A 23736-nucleotide genomic window follows, 5' to 3' on the forward strand; every position below is an offset into this window, starting at 1 on the left:
CTCACTGTTTTCTTTTCTCACACTCACAGTATCTCGCGTTGTCTCTTTTTGTATCCCAGGTAATTCCTCTCACCATATTCCATATTTCATTATTTTCTTTATTTAAAACATTAATTCCCCTTCCTCCTTTAATCTTGTTTACTCTATTTCCCCTTTCGTCTCTATAATAAACCCCATTAAATACATTTGTAACAAATTGTCACTTTACTCTCCATTTCATATTAAATTTCATGCCTGAAATATGCCAATAAAATTTTAGTCCTCGGTAGGAATTTAGAATTATGTTAGATTTAAGAGATGTTATATTCTATATTACCTCAGATATTTCTGTCATGCTCTCTCGCCCACATTTATGCTGTGTGGTAGGAAAAATGTTATTATGACTTGTACTAACAAATGCGAGGGAATGTGTGAATTAAACGTTATATTAAACATGGAAGTCCTCTATATCTTATAAATCGACTCCTATTAGAACAAGCCTGGCATTAGATTTGCAGCACGAATCAGGCCAATGAGCCATATTGTACAAATCAGCAAATTAGCAGAGGCCATGAAGTGTGTTAATGTCTGGGAAGAAATAAGGACACAAACTATCCACATGGGCGACACTTTTATTATCACCAGCCACCCTAATGGCTATGAGTCAATTATCAGCAAGGAGTTCACTCAGAGTTTTCTCAGCACACTCTCAGACCTTCATGTGGTAAATGAAGAGATAGACCATATACCTTGGAGTGATGCATTTGGTCATAGTACACTAATAATACATTAACAGTATTGATTCCTTTTTCAATCAATGATGTTCATTTGCAAACTACACTCAGCTCCGTAGGCTTTGTAGACATTGCAGCATAAATGAACAGTAATATAAGATATTTTATTATTCGATCTTATTTTAGAATGGAAGAATATTAATAAAATGGAAGAGGGGGAGAGGGAGAGATGGGGAGAGCGAGGGAGCCCGCTGAGAGCTAGAATGTCATCAAGCCATCAAGATACAACACAGTAATTAACTGTTGACACTCGTGAGGAAGCCAGCACAAATTAATCTTGACACATTTGCAGACGACCGATATCTTACAGTGAACACTTTGTAATTATATTTAAAAATGAAAATTAAATGACACTTAAAACTAGGTTGTCACGCTCAATGAAGTGAGCATGTAGAAAGGGGGGACTGCTGGAATGAGAAGGACTGCGGTGTGCCCGCACGTCACTCAGGGGCGGCAGGGACCTCTGTCACCCGAACACTGTCTGTACCAGTTATCTCCATCATAACCACGTTCGTCTGTCCTGTAAATCATTTATTGTCTTTTTGACTGTGCAGTTCAGCACAGTTTTTTTTTCATGTTCATTTAGAAAATTGAAAACATGTTTTGTCAGATTTTGCTGCAATTTGGTTGTAAAACCATGTTTTGTAAAAGGAAAGGAATGTAACATAATTCTTCCTGTTTAATCCACTACTTTCTTCCATATATTATTTCCATTGAACATATTTTACTGTAACTGGCCTGGATAGCATTTAGGAACAGTGTCTCTGGTATTGTGTTGACAGTTGCTGCACAGTTTCTACATAATGTTGCTTGGCAAAAAGAGAACAAAAGTATTACGTGATTTTAGTTCCTACTCTTCTTTATGCCAGCAATCATTTCATTTCCCGTCTTTACTTCTGTTTCCAACCAGATTGCAAGACAACAGCAGCAGCTTCTGCAGCAGCAGCACAAAATCAACCTCCTCCAGCAACAGATCCAGGTCAGTGAATGTGTTTCTGTTGGCCCTCTAACACTCAGCAGCTTACACCTCTCACTTCTTCCACGCTGATTACTACAACATTTCTCCCTCTTCAGTGTAATTGGTGCACCACTGCTGTTTTAATGGCTCAGATCAATAAAAAATAGACATTAAAGTACATACCATTGCTAACTTCTGTCAGCCTTCTGTTCTTATCATTTTCTCTTTTTTATATTTCTTGTCTTTTTATCTTTAATTTTTTGTGTCACACTAACATTCATCACTCTCATCAGATGTTAATTGCCTGTTGGTAATCGGGAGGCTTTAAAATATGGAGGAGAATAATTAGCACATCTTAATGAACAAAAAAAAAAGAAGGAGGGGGTGGTGGGGTGGGGGGTTGTAACAACAGCTAATGAGTCCTGTTGATGGAGAAGAGCCTAGAGGTGGGGGACATGAAAGAGGCTGGTAAATGCCTCTGAAACGAGTCGGTCCCAGACGGGCAACGTGGCATGCTTTCACACAGCACGAGAACTACTGAAACTTACATTGTCATTATGCTGTGTGGCTGGCATGTTGTATTTCTATCTATTTTTATCTATTTTTGTCTTATTCCTTCTAGTATTAATTTATGTGTTGCTCTAGTTTTTAACCTATGCACCTCATGCCAGACAGTATCATTCTCATTAGTGTGTGTATGTTTGTGTGTGTGCCTTATTTGATCCAGTACAGAGTAGTGCAGTGACAGACCACCCAGGCAGCATGTAGCTGGACGTGGTCAGACAGTACAGGGTAATCCAGGGTTGGTCACTGACTGTGGTCAAGGCTGTGAGCCTGGCTGCCTGTGTGAAGCTAGCGTTATCCTGCTGCCTGGGTGTGCTTGGTGTCAGGCACATCCTTCTCCATTCACCTCCTCCTCCTCTGCGTGTTCTTCTTACTGACAACTCCCCATCCTCTCCGTCCATTTTCCCCCTTTTTTTTTTCTTTCTTTTTTTAACAAATTGTTCCTCCAGCAAACTTCTGGTTTCAAACAGCAGTTAGCACAACAACCAGATTTACTGCTCTTTCAGGAGCCCTTTGCAAGAGAAAGGCCGTTCTGTCAACATGTTCCTGTGAAGCCAGTAGCCTGGACCTTTCACTTCAGCAGTGGACCGTCTTTTGGAAAAAAAAAATCCATATTACACTCCACTAAAGAGAAGCACAGAGCACGACACTCTGTCTAGAAAACACTCTAAAATGAAGTACCTTATACACTACTGAGGGGATAGTAATACTCAACATGGAGGGTCCTTTACTTATGCTCATTGAGCATGAGGGCACAGCCCTAATGCATCTCACTTTTAGAGGCTCTTGCTTTCATTACAAAGTTAAAGGCAAATGATACCTGAAAATTCCCCTTGATGCATAGTTTTGAGAGGGGGTGGGGGGTCGAGTGTGTATGGGAACGTACTTCTAAATATCCATTTCAAACACTTGAACAGAGATACAAGTAAAGTCCTTTCTTGCAGAGCCCAGTTAGCCAGCTTCTCCCTTGACCAAATGTGCCACAGATCTTCCCTGATGAAAAAAGAAAAAAAAAAACACCCCACATCCACAATTAAACAAAAGAGTCCCATGTTCCGACCATCTGTTCCACTGCCCATCAGCCTCTGCTGGCAAAACAACATCCAAGAATAAACAGGGATCGCTCTCAATACTTCAAATACAGTAAGTTTGATCATATACAATATTGTTTATCCAACAGCAAGTCCTTTAAAGCAGAAGATGTTCTCTCTCCCTAACCCAGTGGTGACGGCCACTCCTCTCGAGTTGGAGTAGATAAAAGAGAGTCCGGGGCAAGTTTGTGAAGCATTTTTTGCCACTCTGTTTTCATTACTGCTGCCTCTTAAAATGCCCTGGCCATTTTAATATATAACAGCTTTGACTTAATTAGTTCTTTAAACAAGCTTCCAGCCTGTATGTCACAGACTTTTAGCAAAGTGGTAAGCAGTGTTGGGGGATTGAGTTACTCTGCTATTAGCATGGAGAGCACTAAACTTTATAGGAGACCCTACCGGCCATCAAAGTCCTTCTGTTTTGGCTTCAGGGAGAAAACCAAGAGTCTCTTGCTAAGGTCTTGGATTGATGATGTAACTGATCAGTGGATATTGTAAACTGTCCAAACAATAAAACCATGGGGACTGCAACTGGAGACTGTTGTTGGCACGCTGTGTGTGTGCTTTCAAGGGGCTTCTGCATGTGGATTGAAGGGAATCTGTCAGAAGTGTGTAGTTATAGAGGTTTAGTTAGGGAGGTTTGGAGCAAGGCAGCATGCAGTTTAATCAAGTTTCCCTTTTGAATAGCCATCTCTCTTTTTATCCTCTCTCATCATTCCTACAAGAGAGGGAGAGAGATTTAGTCTTTGTCCTTCGGGATTACAATGTCACTTGTTTTAAGATAGCAGATGTTTTGATTGCAGTGTTAGGGGCTTATCAAAAGTTAAAGCTCAAGGCTTTGTGTGTTTTTCCCTCAGCTTGTTTGTATTCCTTCAGTCCATCCTCGTCGTTGAAATCGTCTTGGCACTAATTCAATCCCAGGATGAGATTAACTCTTGAGTTGATTTAGTTGAAAATTTGAAACACCACCAAGACACATGTGACAATTAAACATATATATTAGCAGAGAGCTGGTTTGTCTCCATAAGTTACTTATCTCTGAGTCTGTGTGTCGGCACGTTACAAAAAAAACACTGTTCTGTTCAGCATCACTTAGGCACACTGAACATTATTTGAGTCTCCTATTCATGGCTTTCTGTTTCACAATCCTAATGGATGAGCAGACGCAGCAGATGAGCAGCTAAACAGCATCACGTTGATCATCAGACTGTTGACTCTGTTGGCTGGCATGTTCTTTCATATGCATTTTCTAGTTACAGTACATGAGAGTTAAAGGCAAGGTGTATGTTACTATGAAGTAAGCAGCATTAGAGTGGTAACTGCAGAACAGTATATCAGAGTCTTTCTGGATACAAAATTAGAATGAAATAAAATAAAATGCCCTAATGAGATGTGGAGTTCTATGAAACTCAAGTGACAGTACCGTCCATAGCCACGCCACGAGCACCTATCCCCTCACCTCTCACATGGTAATGACCCCAGCATAGCTCATGCATTCCTCAAGGATGGGTCTGTTAAGATACAAACCATGGTTTGGCTCTCACATGCAGATACTCATACACATGCACAGAGGCGATCGCGTACGGCACACAGGGACCCACACATTGATACACACATCAAGAGAATAAATATTGGCGGAAAGGTCAGGGTGAACTTTATCTTCACAAACAGGCTGGAGAAAGCAGAGCTCCCCAGATGAAACAGAGGGACACTTTTAATCCAAAATATTTAATTTAAATTTTGTATCCATTAAAAATATCACAATATCGTGACATTGTCATTGTCATGGCCTGTGGCGTTGATGTGCCAGCCTTGAGTACACTGTGAGACCTAAGATCTCAGAGATAATACATTTCTATGGAGGACATTGTCTACCATATTTTTTTCACACCTGTTTTTGAAACATTAAATGATCAGTTCATAGAGCAGGTCTGGTTCTATTTATCTCCCTTTGACCTGTTGTTCTCTCCTTATACATGGCTTGGCTTAAATTCCAACCTCACTGTATGTACACATTATCTGTGCCTCTACATCCTACCTTCAACCTTGTGTCCACAAAGATACACAAACATAAATGCAGAATGTGTGTATCTCTCCCATTTATACCATTTAGAGATTAAAAGAGAAAAGGACGGTATATCGTTGTCCATTACACACTTCAAAGTATTACAGGCTTTCTCACATATGTCTTTAATGGTGTAAAGACTTGGATGTAAATTTAAGATGAAATTAAATCACACCAGCATTTGCTGCCCACAATTTATAAGGTAGATTTTAAGGCATATATTTTGAGATAAGACAGAGAACATGCAGACAGACATGTGGTCTGATAGAACAAAGAGGTACAGTAATTTTTCATGCACTTCATATTGAATCCAGGACCTCAATGAAGGGGTCATCACTAACAGATCTCTCTCTCGACTTGAGTGTACCAAATTCACTTTTTGTCAATGTGTGACACCCAATGTAGCAAACTCTGTACGACTGTACTGTTTTTGTTATTTAAAATAACTTTTCATTTCAGGTAGGTTATTAAAACATGCAGCTTGAGTTGCTATTTACAGAGTTTTAAACTAAAGTTAAGCACAGGTGAATAGACGCTTCTTTTCTTTTATACTGCTTTTGTTTTAATACAAACAAAATGATCTTACATGCTGCTGTTTACTTTCAGTTAATATATTTTTGGAAGAGGAAGAAAAATGTGGACAGCAGTGTGCTTTAGTCGGTTACACATGGATTTCCCATTTCCCTCTGTTAGAAAGAAACCAGAGAATTCACAGGGGAGGCTCTGTAAAAGTGTCTTCTGTATTCAGTGGCTGTAGACTCTGCCCAGTTAAACACTTAGGTTTTTGTGTTACACACACACACACACACTGTTTTTTAAATGATGGCAGCGATTGCTGTTGCTTCAGTTTCCACCAAAAGAAATCAATTTATAAATTGTGACAGCAAATTATCTATTAATTACTCCCTCAACAATGTCATTATCTATCTAGTTATAGAATACATTTTGGCTGACTTTTAAGTTCTCTGGAAACATCTGTATTAGTTTGGCAAATCTGTGCAGATGTGGTCAAGCTTGGTCAAGCTAGATGTGAGACATCTGTCTGCCTGACCAGCAGCTATCATCAAGTCATTTCACAGATTTTTTAAATAAAATCCAGCTTTAGCTGTGCCACTCAAGGACTTTCACATTCTTGTTGTGAGGCCATTGCAGTGTGATTCAGCTGCTCACGATGCTTGGGGTCGCGGTCCTGTTGCAACATAAATCATGAAGCCAATGTAAGGTCTTTGTCACTGAGAAGCATTTTCCCCCTAATAATTGGCCTGTGTCAGACGGTCTTAACTGTTTCCTCCATCTTCACAAGCCCCACTCAGCCTGATGCTTCTACCATAATGCTTTGCAGACGGGACTGTGTTACCATTACTATGTAGAGCTTTTTACTACAGCTGAAGCATTAAACTTTTGTCCTGTGCTGCACAAATAGTTATCTGACCAGATCTCCCAGCATGAACAAAAACAAATTCTGCCAAATTGGTGTTTGGTCCGCACGATAAAATGGCTTTTAGTCATAGTGGTTTGTAATCACTTCTTCTGTATTATTATAAAAGGGAATATGCATGTTATCTAATCCAATACAAGTAATTCAATGCACTGATTCTGTTTGGTTACCAATTTAGAGAAGCAAAGACTCCAAAACTACAATATTATGGTAAATATTTTATATCAATCAGATGAGTTTAAATAAACACAGGGCTGTATGGTAATTGCACAAAGATAATAGCGCTAATTTGTGTTATTCTCAGATGCTTTTGTTGTCTCCCCGGCACAAATGATTTTCTCAGTGTGAGACTCTTATTAATGCACTGGCAAAAAAAAAAAAAAAAGCACAAAAATAGACATTGTTAAAGAGAATGTGTAAGTCCCCCAATTAGCACAGCTAGATTGGAACTGTTAGCATGATAATAAGAGAATAATAGAGCAGGGAAATGATCATGTGTGTGTGTTTAAATGTGGAAGTGTGTGCTGCTGTGTGCACATGCGTGTCTGTGTAGATGCTGTGCTGCCAGTGCTTTCCCTTGTGTTGAAGAGCTCTGTGTTAGCCTGCTAGTAGGATTATGTGGGGGCATTAACAGCCTAGTCAGACGGGCTTGGCTCTTGCCCAGGGAGGCTCAGTCCAGCATGTTCATCCTCCATTTAAGGAGACTGTTAGCTGATGAAGATGTGCACATGCAAGACTGAAGATAAAAGAAAGCGGTGACCCGACTCATTAGCCCCTGTGATTTAATATATTGACACTCGGATACAAATAATTCCAGCTAGTGGACTCTATCGGTGGGGAGGGAGGGATCAATTTAATTAGTTATGAAATGTGACTTCTTGTCAGGAAGCAGAATAAATGCTGACGTTAAACAAAGTTGTGTGGAATTTAAACAATAAAGCCATCGCGGCCCTATTAAAACTTAATGATGCACAAAAAGGTGTAATAGATACAACCTCAGCAATGGCAGTGATGGTTTGCAAATGAAGCTAAGTGGATGAGCAGTTGGTATGTAACGCAATTTGTCTGTTAAAACAAATTCTTGCTTTAGGAATATAAACAGTAGATTCTGTTTGAATGGTCTGGGGTCTGTGGGTTTTGTCCCATTAGGGAATGATTCTGTCTCCTTTTTTTCATTACATTTACTTTCTTAAAAGCTTTACGTTGTGGTACACAGGCAGGGCTACTGAATATAATATATAATATTACATCGATTTAAACTAAAAAGGATGGATAGATTGTGTGAAAACTGGATTTAAAAATAACAAAATATGGACAGATCCATCTTCCTTAGTCAAAATGTAACAACTGATCACCGACTTTATTGACTCGCTTTAGACTCAGTCAAATGAAACATATGCTTGCTTGTGCTTGTCTTTGCCAATGAGGTAGGACTGTAGACAAACACAGATCCATTATTGATGTAAATTACACAATAAAGCCATGCTTTTGTGTAATTGGCCTTTGTATTCAGACACCTCAGCAGTTTAAGCAGCGATAATTAAGAGGCTCCATCTGAGAGGTGCCACATGAACGGCTGTAATGTGTGAAATCACACCTGAGGGCCTACTTAAAATTAGTCACCTGAGGGGTTTGTAAAGCAGCCGTGGGACGGGTGCATTTATGACACAAACTTCCATCTTCTATCAGTTCTCACAAGTGACAAGAATAATCGGCACAAGACAAAAGATTACCAGACGTACGGGAATGTGAATTTGCCTTTTAAATGAATCATGGTGCTAAACAATCCTGATAACTGAACATCTATTCTTTAAATACACGTGATGATGAATGAAGCTGTCTGAATATCACTATAAAGCACCTGTTTAGAGCTCCACAAACCTTCCCTGGATGAAGGCAGAGCGCCTACACTTAACATTCATTGTATCCCAGCCCTCGTAAGGAAAATATCATTTGAGGGAGAACACATCCTCCACTGTGATGTTGATTTAGTTTCCTCTCCCTCTCTGCATGGACTGTGTTTTCTCTGCTAATGTTGTGCAAACTGTTTTGTCTTTGCATTGGCTTTGCGTGGCCATCGTCCTCAGCAGTGGGCACTCTCACAGGGAGAAGGAGCTGCATTAATAGGCTCTACTGTGCACGGGCAGCCGGCAGGGAGAAAGGGGTGCGTGTTTTCTTAGGGCTGGGGTGGCAAAGCAAAGCATTCAGCCCACAGCCAACGCAAAAAAAGGAGCTTTTTGTTTTTGGGGCGGAGGAGATTCTAAGCATTCCCCAACAGAACACAATGAATGAGCTTTTTTGTCCTGCAGTTTTTAATAGTAACAGGATTGTAGAATTTTCTGGGTTTTTTTTTTTCCAAAACTCAGTTCTCCAAAATTCCTATTTTTTTCCTTTCTTTTAAACAATCCTTAACTCCATTGCTAAATTTTAAATATAATTCAATCTTAACAGTATTTTTCAAACATGTCGTCATATTACCTCTCTTGTTTGATCTTCTACAAAATGCTATAGTTTTTGTTGCCCATCATTAGGTGATGATATTTGAGCATGTTTGAAAGTCTCAACACACTTGTGTCTGGTGCCCCTCCTGACTGCTGCTGAACAACAGAATGGGCTCTGTTGTTTTCTGTGGCCCTAGCAGCTGGGAGGTAATCGTGAAGACAGAGCCTCAGTCTGTGATTGGAGGACGGGACAGAGGGGGAAACCCAGCCGTAGTGTGGACAATACCATCACACAAATTAGGGGTGGTCTTCTGTTTCATAGTCAGACAGAATACTTTTTCTCATTAACTTTATAACTACAAAAGAGATATTTCCCTCACATTTTAAATAAGTGTTGAATGAAAGAATTAAACATGCTTGAAATATAACACAGGCAATGCCAAGTTTAAAGGGAATATATTTTTGTCCAATAGTTGTATAAAACACAAACAGTTAACAGTGGACAGACAGAGCATTTATGTCTCTCTGCTCACTCCAAAGTGTTGAAGATGTGATATTTCAAACCTTTACAGCCACATTATTTCATAAGCCTCACATACTTAAATCCCTCTATTTCCCACTCCCCCTACCCTGTTCACATCACATGGATGTAGCTGGCTATCTGACTAGCCCGTGTCCAATGTTCTTTAGAACCTTGCTCGCCCCCCTGCAATGAGGGTCAGAGGCATTTCACTTATTCCCATTTTCATACAGCGAGGATGTATACGCAGGATAATGATGCCGGCCCCAAACTCACTTGTGGGTTTGTTTATGTCTGTTCTCTTCTTTCCCGTCATTACACATGCTGTTTGAGGGAGTCCCCATGGATTTGGCCAGTTTACTGCAAACCTTAATTTTATGGCCAGGCCTTGAAAAAAACAAAAATTCATTCTTACTTCCATGTATGTTCCAAGACAGATCAGTTTAATTTAAAGAATTAACACAATGTGCTTTATTTACACAATTCATACTAAACCTATACAGGATACATTTCATGTCAAGAAATGCATTTTTACATAATTTTATTTAATATCATTGCATGATTTAAAATGCTCCTGCACATGTTCTGACTTGTTATTTATAAATGTGTTTGTTTTTCTTACTTTTGTTTGCCTATTTTACCATTTTGCATCATATTTGAGGTCAAGCTTTTTAATTGTTCATTCTACAACACTTAATACCGATACAGTTTGCAGAAATCCTGTAAATGCCTGGCAGTGTATTTAAGCAAATAGTAGCCTGCAGTTTTATCCAGAATTCCAAGGAAGTCAGGGGGAATGAAGAGATGGAGGGGGGCTGGGGTGGAGGGATTTGGGGTGTGGTGCATTAGGCTTCCCTGCAAGCTCCCATCGACTTAATATAGACATATTGGAATGGCTGTTTTCCAAGACGGCTTGTTTTACTGTGTAAGGAATTAGTGGAACAAGAAGTCATCTATTGGTTATTCCCTCTGGAAGGCTTGACCTCACTCAAGTGTCTGGATTTGCTGCACTTTATCCTGAACAGCACTCAGTGTAACACACACAGGCATGACTGATGTGCAGCATTACACTCCAACCAGAACAAACAGTGCCTGCTGTCGGAGTTGAAGCTGTACCCCAATTCAGAGAAAGCATTATGGGCAAATTTTCAGGCTAGTACTTGTACATTGTTGGCTTTAGAGGTCTGCCTTTGACTTTTGAAGGAAAGGGTGCTGTACAAGGATTGCAGGAAGGAAGTGAGGAGAAAGGTCAGAGACTTGACCAAGACAAGGGCCCTTTGTTGGTGACCTGAACCTCTCCAGTGTATTTGCCCTCCCCATTCCAGTGCGCCCATTTTCACAGCAGACAAGCAGGAATAGTGTGCTTCAGTCTAGTGGGTGGTAATATGAAGACCTTCATTCAAAGGCAGTGGTCTGGGGCATCAAAGTCTGGTTCAAATCTATTGATCTATTTGTCTGATTACCATTAGCTACAGACAAATCCAAACACCATCACATCTCTGTTCGATCAATGTGTGTGTCTGCCGTGTGATGTAACTGTTCCGTGTACAGCGGTAGTATAACCAGCTGATAAGTGACCTGTAGTAAAGGAGTAATATGTGCTTAAAACCCGTTGATTGTTTCATGGGGGGAAAAAATCCTGAAGCAGCACAAAGTATTCAACAGCCCAGAAGTGCTTCTACTGAGTGATTTTCCTCCTGGTTAGGCTCCAGTACAGTGTACACCCAGCGGGCTGTGTACACAGTGGCGGGTGTTAAACATATCCTGCTGTCTAGTGTCAGTTTTACTGTGTGTGCTGCTGTTGGGACGTAGCCAGACTTACCAGCTTCCTCAAGATCACTTCCCCTTCAAATGGATCACAAAAGGTGATTTCTACTCACAGGCGTTTGGTGTGCAGCTCAGTGGAGAGCAGGGGGAGAACGAAGTGTGAACTATCAGTTCTTACAGCAACAGCTGGAGTCTATCCTCCCTGGGTGAAATTACAGAACCCCTCCTATAGAAAATGTGAAAGAGAAGGTTAGCGAGAGCTGCAGATCTGACAGCTACTAAAGTGTGGAAGTAATTTTATTAAAATGAGATGTCAGAGAAACGAGAGTCCTCCTTTAAATGAATACTGGTGATTGTGATCTTTTCCTAAGGGGAAAGGCCCCTATTATAATTTAAATGATTGTACCGAATTAAGAATATCATCACCATGAGCTACTTGTGGTCGTATTGTTGTCAGTATTTTCATAAAATACTTGAAGGGGTTTTACTTTTTGCAAGTCTCCTCGAGGAAAATGAATGCTGATTATATCCAAGATAAGCATATGTGTGAGAGGTGTCAAGTAGCAATTAATCAGGATATTAGACCCAGGATCTCACAGGTCCTTTCAAGCTAATAACCATGAAACAGTGAGAATGTGGTAGATGTTTGTCTCTTTTGCCCCTTTTGTCTTCTAATCTTGTTAATACTGACTGATTCTGGCAGTAAAAACAAAAACTCTCCCAGTTTCCTTTGCATAGCGCATTGTGGTCCGTAGCGAGTAGCAGACTTGTGTGTGGATCAGTGCATGGAAGTGTGAGGGGGTTCAGAGGGAAAGGCAGCGGGGGTTTTCAGGCCTCCTGGGTGCTTTGTAGGGGCTCTAACAGACAGTGAGGAACATGGGTGTTGACAGGGGCCCAAGTGAGTGCTGTAATGCGCTGTACATCTCCATTTGCACTCAGTGTTTTGGAGCTGCTGGCACGTGTGTTGTAGGTGGATGCTAGCACGTCTATAAAAACAAAACCACTCACTTTTTTCAATAGCACAAATACTTTATTACATTACCTGAGCTTAATACAGATCTTTAAAAAAAATGTGTTCAAAATTTTTTCACAGTTTTTTTTAATCATAAAGCTTGTTAAGAAAATAACTATAAAAGCGCATCTTTCATGAGAAACATGTAAAGGGCTATCTGTATTTCTCCACAAGTAAGCCTTATAGGAATAATAAAAGATAAATCTAGCATCTATTTGAGAGTGTATACGTGTGTGCATCTTGCATGTGTTGTAAGTGCTAGGAGAAATAAAGGGAGCTCTTTCAAGTCTACCCTGTCTTTTACACCTTGTGTATTTACACATCAGAGATGAGAGTCTGTCTGAGCCGTCTGACCCCGGGGTGGGCTGCTGTGCTAAACCATTGTACAGTCAGTGGAGCCACTGTATTCTATTCTGTATGCTTTCTTGTTTAACTTGGTTCTTTTTTTATTTGCTGAAATGAATGATCAATTAAAAAAGGATGAATAAAGATGAATAAATGCAAATTTCCCAGCTGAAGGATTAATAAAGGATTATCTTATCTTAAAGCTTTTCTCAATAAAACACAATGATGAAAATCTAAAAGCAGAAAGAAAGTTGTCAAATCAAACAACTACAATGGGACAAAGGTGTGACTGAACTAAATATTAAGCTGTCCTGTAATGTTTCTTCCTTAATTACAATATACCTAATTAGCTCTTCCATAATATGTTTCTATATGCTATCCTACTAGCAGTAGAACTGCAAGTTGGTTCTATTCATCAAACACCAGCGTCTCCTTGAGAGGGAAACAGATTGCGTGCTGGCCTGATACAGACTTCATCAGGTCATCTGAATTGATGATACATGTTGCAAGGCGGCTGAGTTCCCCCAGAAACCTCTGTTGGAGTGCTTGCTGGCAGAGACGGGGGCCTCAGCCAAGTCTGTCTGACTGATCACTACAGATGCTCCTCTTCAAGTATTCCGAGTGAGATCCTTAGTGCTGGGTCTTGAGGGACAAACAATAGCACCTGTTCCTCATAAGATAGCCCATTCATGTATCTTTAATGAAGCCTGGGGGCAGATGGTGTGAAATGACATTATCCAGTACTTAGCAGTGCTAAGACAAAGGAAGAGCAGTGCCAGCACAACAATGCCGCTGTATTTACGAGGAGAAGGGAGGACGCTGCCCAAGTGCCCCGCTCACATCTGCTCCACTTCATTCTCCAACTCCTCAAGATCATCTTGGCAATAGAAATATCCTGGGCACTCAGCCCATACATAGATGAACTTGAGGGTAACTCTTAAAGGGGGGAGGTTGGGTTTGTGGATACAGAGACAGAGTGGAAGCCACTCATACGTACACACTTTTCTTTCTGTCTCTTTTTTTAAAAATAGATTTTTTTCCTTCTACTTTACTTTAACATTCAAATAAAAGAGAATCACTAGTGAAAATGTTATAATGTGCTCAGCCTGTGTGCCAGCTGTTAATTGACAGCTCAACTAACCTCCACTATTTGTTGCCACCTTGAAGCTCCTCAAAATTTGATTTGCCTTTCTTTGACATTAGTTGCTGTAAATTAAACTTTAATGCATGGAGCTCATTACTGCAAATCATAGCCATTCAAACTTAATGCATTTATTTCCCCTTCAACGCACAGTAACAGTCTGTCTTGCCTCAGTGAATCTTGTATATTCTGCTCCATATTTTAAAATAATACTCATAATAAAAGCTGATATCCCAGATGAAATTATATCATTTACATTTAGTGCAGGAGACAAATACGTCCAAGTATTTGATGCCTTTTGCTGATGTCTCTCAGTATATGATACATGTCTTGTACAATTCAGATATATTAATTAATGTAGTCACATGTGTCTTTTCAAATAATTAAAAGCAAAGAAATTGTATAAATGATAGAAAATATTAAAATACTTTTTTCACTGTGTAGCATCATGACTATTGTTTCCTCATGTGAAGCAGCTGTTCCCCTGGTGGTGTCTCAGTTTCCTTTGCAGGATTTGAAAAAGGATGATCATAATTATGCATATAAGCCTCCTTTGCGTTAGACCAGTACACCTTAGGGTTGCATGTACAGCAGTCTTGCACAGATGTTCTAACTTAGGAGAGTGTTTGGAGCCCTGAGAATTCCAGAGGAAGAGGAAATATAGACAGAGAGCTGTGAAAGATTTGCTAACTTACTTTCGATTAAAAAGAAAATCGGCCCTTCTGGAGACTGAGTGAGACATGTTTTTGTTTTATCCATTTAGCTTTATTTAGAAAAAAAACTCTTAATTTACTGCTGATGCATGCTAGTTGATTCATAAAAATGTATGAACTACCATGCAACACACTTGTAACACACTTGGAGGGATGTGGACTTGAGGGAGCCCTTTTCTGCCCTGTGACTACCGCACATTCAGCAACAGACTCCATCTGGTTTTACAGTCCAAACACACAGACAGAGAAAAGCTGTGTTCCCCAGCGTCCACCACCCCCCGCCCCCCCACCCGCCTGTCACTGGCCCTACCTCATGTTGTGACATTAATTATTGTGTTTTTCCATATGTTCCATACATGCAAGGCCAAGATCCATCTCTCATCCATTCAGCCTGGAAACTTGGAACACAAATCCCTATAAAGCAATGTTTTATTTAAGGTCATTTTTCGCAGTCTCCTTGGCCATTTATTTTTCTTCAGCAACAGCACATTTTACAGAATTACTTTTGGAAGAATTACATACTTTTCTATTCTTCTATAATGCACTTTCTGCACTTGCACTTCTGTAAAAGCTCAGTAGACATAAAATTCTTCTATTTATTTAGTTTTCAGTCTAGCTCTGCACCTCTGGACAGATCAATAAAGTAGTTTTAAGTAGGTTTAGCGTGCTAGCTGTGAGAGAAACTGGGTGCGACTACTCCAGTAAAGGGTCTACAGGGGGAGCAGCACGGGCTGAAAAAGTGGAGATCATAGCAGACCTCAGCCAGAACATGGGGGAAAAGTCATTGCTCAGAGCAGGTTGATTTCATGCCCCAATGCAGCGGCAGTAATTGCACCCAGACCCGTTTTATTGCGAGTTGATTTTAAGGAGGGATGAATGGAGAAACATTCTGTAAAGTGTTTATTTTGGGGGATGACCTTTATTAACCCATTTTCCAGGCAGGTTCCCCTGAGGTGGCCTGGCTCAGTGCTAGATTAACCCTCGCAGGCCCATGGTAGCCGGGCTGCTCCCCATCATAGACTTTCAGGAAGCAGAGAATGACAGTAAGATTGGACCTTGCAACATGTGTGTGAAACCCCCACACACCACTTTTGAGACATAAGCTACTCACCCACCTTTGACTCATGCAGGGAGTTTGCGTTGATATTCCCAGTAGGCAAGTAAGCAACTGACTGGATGGTGAAGGTTAATATGTGAGAGGAACAGACAGTCAGAGAATGACATTAAAATGAAATACAGCAAGCGGCAAGTACTTTTCAACTGCCTGCTATTTTTCCTCTGCTGAAAACAGTTGTAGTAAATTACTGGATTGTCTTCAGGCTTTTATCATCTAAATAAATGATCATCCAAGATTATGTGAGTAGTAGATCTTCCCTTGGGGTGAGTGTGTGTGTGTGTGTGTGTTCATGTTCATTTACATGCTGATCAATTCTGTCTCTGCACCTGTGTAATACATTCAACAATCCTCTTGCTAACATGTATCTGCATCAACAGCAATGGTGTTGCTTCTTTCAACACGTATATTACTTCTCTACAGTAGTACGGACCTACTGAGCCTCTCTGCTCTCTGTCCTGCATGTCGCTTCCTCTAACTGATGCTTGAACAATGTGCGTATGCAGGGCCTTTGATGTACCAAGGTGAAATTGTGGTTTGGATTAAGAGCAGGCGTAGCTCGGCCACGTATTGTGCGAGCACACGAGGGCCGTCACTGCCGCAGAGCCCCCTGTCAGCACGCGTTAGGAAGAGCTGTGATCTGGCCTCCCCCTGAGTGGGCTCTGTGTTTCTGTGTACCATGACTATGCTTAGGCCTCTCTCTGATCTCCGCTCCCTATCTGTTCAGCAGGTCCAGGGTCACATGCCTCCGCTCATGATCCCCATTTTTCCACACGACCAACGTACTCTGGCAGCAGCAGCCGCCGCCCAGCAAGGCTTTCTCTTCCCTCCGGGAATGTCTTATAAGCCAGGTATGCTTGCAACTTAATTCTTCATTTTGTCTTTCCCCCTTTTATCACTGCTTGCTATGTCTTTTCTCTTACACTTTATTTCATAATTATGATTCTTAGTCTTAAAGTTGTTACACTTCATAACAAATTTATAGAAACAAACTAATGCTTAATTCACATTTGAGGCCACTGGCATGCTCTCTCTGTCTGAACCTGGGAACATTGTAGTCCATGTGGAACAATAGATATGGGTAGAGAAGCAGAGGAATGTCAACATGTCTTCAACATGAAAGTATCTGTCAGTAGTGTGCTGGCTGTAATTGTTTTTCAAGTATCCACTGTTAGAGATCCAATAATGCAGAAGATTGCATGACCCTGCATGAAAAGTCTATTGTTAAATGCATAAAAAGAAACTCCCCTATTACAGTTTAACACAATTATGTCCTGTGACAGTGAAATTAAGTAATTAAAAAACATTTATAAGTTGGATCATTTGTGGATGATGTAAGGAACAGGTTTCCCTGCAAGTTTAACTGTTTTCATTACCTGTAGCAACATGCTTTCTCTCCCTTTGTCTTTTGAATTCAGTAAAAGAGAAGCCCTCCACAGCCTTCAAAATAAAAAAAGTCTTTTTTTTTTTTAATTGTTGCAACATGTTGACTGACGCCCTGCCAAAGCAGTAACCTCATACACCCTTGTATCCTTGTGAAAATTAAAGATGTGCCACCACATACTACTGTGCTCATGTTAAATATAAAAAAGATCCCTGGACTAAATTGCTCCCTGCTCTTCAGTCTAAGCTTTTCACCTCACACGGCCTACTTGGTCCCAGGGCCAAGCAATTTTTAGACGTGTCTATTACTTATTCAATCAAATTAAACTGAATTCGTACATTTAAAAAAAAAAACTTTTCCTATTTTCTCTCCCACACATGCAAATAAAAGGAGACAGTGTTGTGTTCACTGTCAAAGAGAAAAAGATTTATGAGTCAGCTAGAAAAAGGAAAGTCCTCTTGTCTGTTGTAAAACAGCACCAGAACAAGGAGGAGGACCGAAAACGGAAAAAAGAAACACTTGGGAAGTCAGCAGGTTCACAGCAGGACATTAAAAGGTGTGGTAGTGCAGTTAATGAATTAACTATAAAACCACAGGATGAAAAAGAAAGTCAGCTATTTTGGAACTATGGAGCCATGACAGCTTAAACAAAGTGCCTGAGGGGGAGTCTTTTACCAGTGTGCTTTCTGCAATAGGTTTGACACGGAAAAGGTTTACTTCAAATAACAGCAGCTATTATGGAATCATGGTCAGGGGTCGCCATGTGTATGGGTAATGTATAATTCATGAGTTCATGAAGAAATAGCAAAGGGGGTCTGAAATGACTCTTGTAGTCATGGAGGGGTATTTGAAAAACCTCTATTATTTCTCCCCATCCAACACAATATACACAATATATCCGGAGAGTACAATGTTATCACCACCACCTGCAGGGTATACAGGAAGCTGCCATGTGCTTTCTCCATGAAGTGAGTGGCCAAGCATTCACTTCCAAGACTAAGGCACACTAATCTGATGTTATCATTATGAGACAGCTCCCAGGGACCACTGCTTATGACCCCGAGCCCTGTGGTGCTCACATGGCAACAGAGTCATTCTGGCACCATAGTGGTAAGTCATCACCCCCATCCGCTGGCTGTGCTCAATGGCCTGGTGTTGCATGGTAGACAAGCACAGCCATAGAAACACCAACTCATCTTTTAAACAAATAGATACAAGTTGGACTTCCCTGTCTGTTCACACTGTTTACACAGACATGGCAACATTCAGTCTGATGTGCCCCTAATGGACCTGCAGAATGACCCCATAGTCTTTGGGTTTCCAGTCTTCCTCATAGACATCCTGCTGACAGTTGACAGTTTCCTCATGCTATTTTACGTTAAACCTTGTGTGTTAGTTATTTAAGTCATTTAAGTTGGACAACACGGTTTTGTTTTTGATAATAAAGTTTGATAATTGTTTGGCCTTAGCAGATCTACTTGACAATGAAATCTATACAACAATATAAAATGATATGCCTGCACATTTATTTTCATATACGCCTGTTTTTATGTGAACAGCTTTGGTGATTCAATAAAATTTAAAAGCCAGTGAAAAGAGAAGATCAAGTCAGAGGGTTGCCGTCATATAATTCATTCATCATCATTTGATCTGGTCTAAGAAAGGTCTTAGCTGCATTTGTCAACCCTCAGCAGATCTATGACTTATATTTCATGGCACCACATGAGCAGGGAAATATAGCCTGTTGTGACCATGGCGTCACCTGCACTACACCACCCCCCTTAGCATTCAGAGTCCAGGTTCTGGGCATGGGACCAGCCATGGCCAGTAAAAAAACAACACAGTTTTAAACGTAATTCCTTTTCTCCAGTGACGCTAACCTGGCGCAGCGCCAATTCTGCTGGAGTCTGGTGCCTAGACACAGACTGTGTGCACCCAAGACTCAGACCTTGGAGCCCGAAAACCCCCCAGCAGTGGTGGTGTGCTCACTTAGCACATGACCCTCCCCAGGTTTCACATGACATCTAAAGACATCCAGCCATTTATTATTCCCAAATCCTACGTCACAGACAGCACAGAGAGAGGGAGACAGAGAGAAAGCGATACCAAAAAGGAGGAGGTGTAGAAATAACCACAGTGCACCCCCGCACATCCAACCCAGCACTATTTGAAACCACTTCGGCTGTGTGATTTTATTTGCTACTAAATGGGGATTGAATTTCCATGGCCTGTATCACATTGTGCTGTGCTGTACAAGATTGCAAAGTGAGGCGAGCGAGCGAGGGCAAAGTGAAAGAGAAGGTATATACATTTACCTTGTCTGTGGCTTAATGGCTCCATATGTTTGTGAGAAGAAGTGACAGGCAGAAGTGGGGTCTGAGCGAAGGCCAACTACCCCTCCCCACTCCCACTGTGCACCCCGCACCGCCTCCTCCAGACACATGCTTCAGACCAACCTCCCCTCTATGAACGCTGTGCTGCCCCGTCTCACAGGGGCTGTTCTGTCCGTCTCAACACACTAGGTTGAGTGTGTGAAAGCGTCTGGTACTCAGTTATACACCCCCATGGATATCAGTCATAGAGCAGCCGTTTTATATCCCTGTCTGACAAACGTGCTGATGGCAGGCCAACAGTAGTGAATAGTAATGAATAGCACTGCTATTTGGAGACCAATTCTTCCCTGCTTGATCACAGTGATATGCGAGATCAGAATGTGTGGGATTTTTTAACCTTGTTATTGTGACTGCACACTTGTTCTAACCAGTTCGCATACAAGTGCTTTCGCTCTGTTGCCAAAGCTATCAAACAAACAATGTAGTGCTGAACAATAGCCAGGCAAGTCTACAGTTGTATGAACTGCCTGAGAGAACATGCTGGTCCTTTTACATAATCGTTAATTGAATACCATGGGAGATATCTGACATTTATTCTGAACACTAACACACACACACACACACATAAACCTTAAAAGAACTCCTAACTTGTTAAACTATGTAGTAGTTATTGTTGTCATGGTATTTTCCTGGAGGTGTACTGTGCAGGTGGAGGAAGGAGGGAATGGTGTGGAACGTTCCTAAGTAATCCTGCTCCAGTCAAACCAGCTTAGCCTTTTGTTAATGCAGATGTTTGGGCTTGAAGCCGAGGGCTCGTTGCAATGTGCCACATTGCTGTGGCAAAATAGTGAAGGGCCCAGGATCTGTGTTGGCACTTGCCTGGTCGCTGTGGGCCGGCTCATTGTCTGAACCTGTATGCATTGTTGTCTCTCTCTCCCTCTCTGACAGGTGATAACTACCCAGTGCAGTTCATTCCATCCACAATGGCAGCTGCAGCAGCGTCAGGACTCAGCCCCCTCCAGCTTCAGGTATGTACAGTGCTATGACAAAGAATGCTAGGGACGCCCGCCAAGCCCAGGGCAGAAAGGATGGCTAAGCAGCTGTACGCTAAGTAATGAGCTGCACACTAAATAATCCTGGAGGCCCGCAGCTCACACACGCTTATCACCTTACATATGTAATTTATCCTGTTTTATAGAGGATTTATCCCCACAAGCTCTGCCAGACAGAGGAGTAAGGAAGATAATAGTTATTAGAGGGAATGAGAATCACTTTGGTTGCCTTAATCGCCTGCCAGTGAATTTATCATAAGACAATTGACTGTGTGAGCAAATCATCTCCTTCCTTTTGCTTTTATCTAGTAGAACCACTGTAATATTTATAATAAAGATCCATATTTCTATTTCTGTGAGGAAAACAAATAGGAAGAAAGAATGGACCAAAATCTGAGTAATTTAAATATGTATGTATGTAAGTAAACTCATGGTATGTTATACAAAGTGAGCCTGAGTCTGGGTTTTGAGCAACAGAAAATGTTGGGATAGGTTCCAAGCCCTACAGGCTCCTCCAGGACTTTTCTCACACAGCATTTAAAAAAGCTGAACCGAGGTCAGGGCTTAACCTGAGGCCATAATGTTTAATATAGATAATTATCTGCGTTCTAGCCCTCAAGTTGTTACTATTATAAATACTACTGTTACCAGGGCTTCTCTCAGCCCGTGCATGATCTTTGTTCCCAAATTGGTGATAATGATTCCCTTGCTAAGTTTACTTTACTGACTTTTATTTACATAAAAAGCAACGGGAAGCTGAATAACAACAATATCTATTCAGCTGCACTGCTGCTCGTTGCTTCTCTAATTATCATTTTCCTTTCGCAGTTCTGTGTAATTGTAGATCTTAAGGCTACTTGAAACCAGAAATCAGTAATGTTCTTTGGAAACAAAAGAAGGAAACAAAGAATTAAAAAGAATCTCTCCTAACATATGGTTAAGTGGCCACTGCTGCTTTGTCAAAAACAGGGCAAAGTTATTGAAAGCTACAACATGTAATGCTCGACAGTAGAAAGAAGTATGTCAGGATTTAACAAGAGAGCTCAAGACTGAGGGGGAAACTCTTTTCACACTGATATATGTGGCATTTGTCCTTCTGAGGCTACCACTGTCAGTGTTAACGATCCTTGGCAAGTTCTAACAATGCATGCAGCAGGCTCTGAAGAGCTGTACGTCATTATGCAGCCACGAGAAGAGCTATCAGAAGCACGTAAGGTGTTAAATGAGTCTGCTCATGTTTGAAAACGTGTGTCCGTGAGAGTAAGTGAATATGTTTCTGGAGTGTATATGTGTCGCTTAGTTTGTGTATCATGGAGAAGTCCATTGGAAAGGAGTGGTAGTTCAGACAGGCATGCTGAGTCTATTTATAGTGGTGTATGAGGTCAGATGAGACAGTCATATATCTGAAGGTTGGGGTGAGGAGGGGAGACGGGTCTAGAGTGATTAATTCTGATTATGTATCTAACCCTGGGAATGGGCAAAAACAGTGCCTCCAAGACCATGACTTGGCTGACCTTTACAGAACACAGTAAACAAAAAGAGGTGCATTTTCCATTAATTGAAGTCTGTCAGCCTGTCACATATTCCGCCTGCTGGCTGCTATTTACCCTGCATAGAGACTCCCCTTAAAACAGCAAGGCAAGTCAAACATGCCCTTTTCTACATAGCTGGGATCAACAAACCATGTGACTGCCACCACTTCCCCTACAAAGCACTGGGAGCCTGCTATGATTAAAAACATCATATCAAGCCAGACATGGAATTAAGTTAGTGTAGTCTCCTCCCTTTTAGAGCAATAATAGCACCAGCACCCTCCTCCTTCTTCAAAATGAAACTATTGAAAAGTATACTCCAATACGTGTGCGTGTGTGAGTACAAAAGAAGCAGAAAAAAAATCACAAGAGGTGAACAACACAATAAGGGACTTAATTTAATTTAATCTAAATTAACAAAATAAGGAGACGTGTTTCTATGAACTTATTTTTGTGCACATTTTGTATCGCAATAGAAAAGCTGTATGGAAACAGCGATATTCGATAAAACTTCCTCGATTGCAAAAAGTATTTACGTTAGCTTTAGGTACTTTTAAGTTTGAACGTAGCGAGCATTTAACTCACATGATCCATCATTGCATTAATTTGTCTTTGTCTCCGGACAGCTTGAAACATGACCAATACTGACATGAAAGAAAAATCAAAACTTGCCCAATAAAAACAACCTCTCTCCATTTTTCTCCCGTAGATGGGAAGGCCAAGGCGACTTGTTTTGTTTCCAGTTCACAACCTCTTCTTCTTCTACTCTGTTTACTGGTGGATTACAGCCATGCGTAAAGCATAGCCTATAACGTCAACTTTTGACAAAACTACGCTTTGCGAGCCTAGTTTATTCCTTCCAAATCAGTTGATGGAAACGCGCTCGATTCACATTTCTTTTTTGCAACATTTCAAAAGTTTGTTTTAATGATGCAACTTGTAATTTAAGCGCCCACTGGTAAGATTATTTGGAATAAAAACACAAATAAAATAAGCTGATTTAGGGCTCTCCTGCAAATATTACTTATTACTTATGTATTACTGAGTTTATTCTTCATGCATCATGAAGCACAATACTCCACTAACCACTAAACTGTCCTGAGCGTTTCTCGTTTTGACTCCAAGACCATTCTTCATCTTCTTTACACACACACACACACACACACACACACATATCACACACATACAGAATCCCACACACATATGGCTGAATAGGCTGCCCCCCAATTAAAATATCTCTTCCTGTCAGCTGCATGGCAAGGTATAATTTTCACCAATTTACTCAGTTTAGATTGTGCAATATATGAACCTTAAAAATTATCTTATTGGAAGAATTAATTCCCACAATGCTGCAGAGCTAATGCGATCAGCCATCCAGTCAGAGAGGCTACCCGCTCCGTCAGTCTTAATGTTGGCCACGCAGCCTCTCCACAATCTCCTCTGTCATAACAGTCTGGGATCCTCCCCCCGATCCCCGCCCTCTCTCTCTCTAA

General features: G+C 40.9%; 1 protein-coding gene across 1 annotated transcript in view; it reads left to right on the forward strand.

The window, feature by feature from the left end:
* The window catches only part of sox6 (SRY-box transcription factor 6), a 101777-nt gene that overhangs the window by 49402 nt on the left and 28639 nt on the right, over positions 1–23736 (forward strand). The window contains exons 6-8 of the mRNA XM_070908149.1: positions 1684–1752; positions 16673–16793; positions 20608–20687. Coding sequence (XP_070764250.1) covers positions 1684–1752; positions 16673–16793; positions 20608–20687 — 270 coding nt within the window. The remainder of the gene's footprint in view (positions 1–1683; positions 1753–16672; positions 16794–20607; positions 20688–23736) is intronic.

Source organism: Enoplosus armatus, chromosome 1 (genome assembly GCF_043641665.1).
Source record: "Enoplosus armatus isolate fEnoArm2 chromosome 1, fEnoArm2.hap1, whole genome shotgun sequence".
Taxonomy (NCBI): Eukaryota; Metazoa; Chordata; class Actinopteri; order Centrarchiformes; family Enoplosidae; genus Enoplosus; species Enoplosus armatus.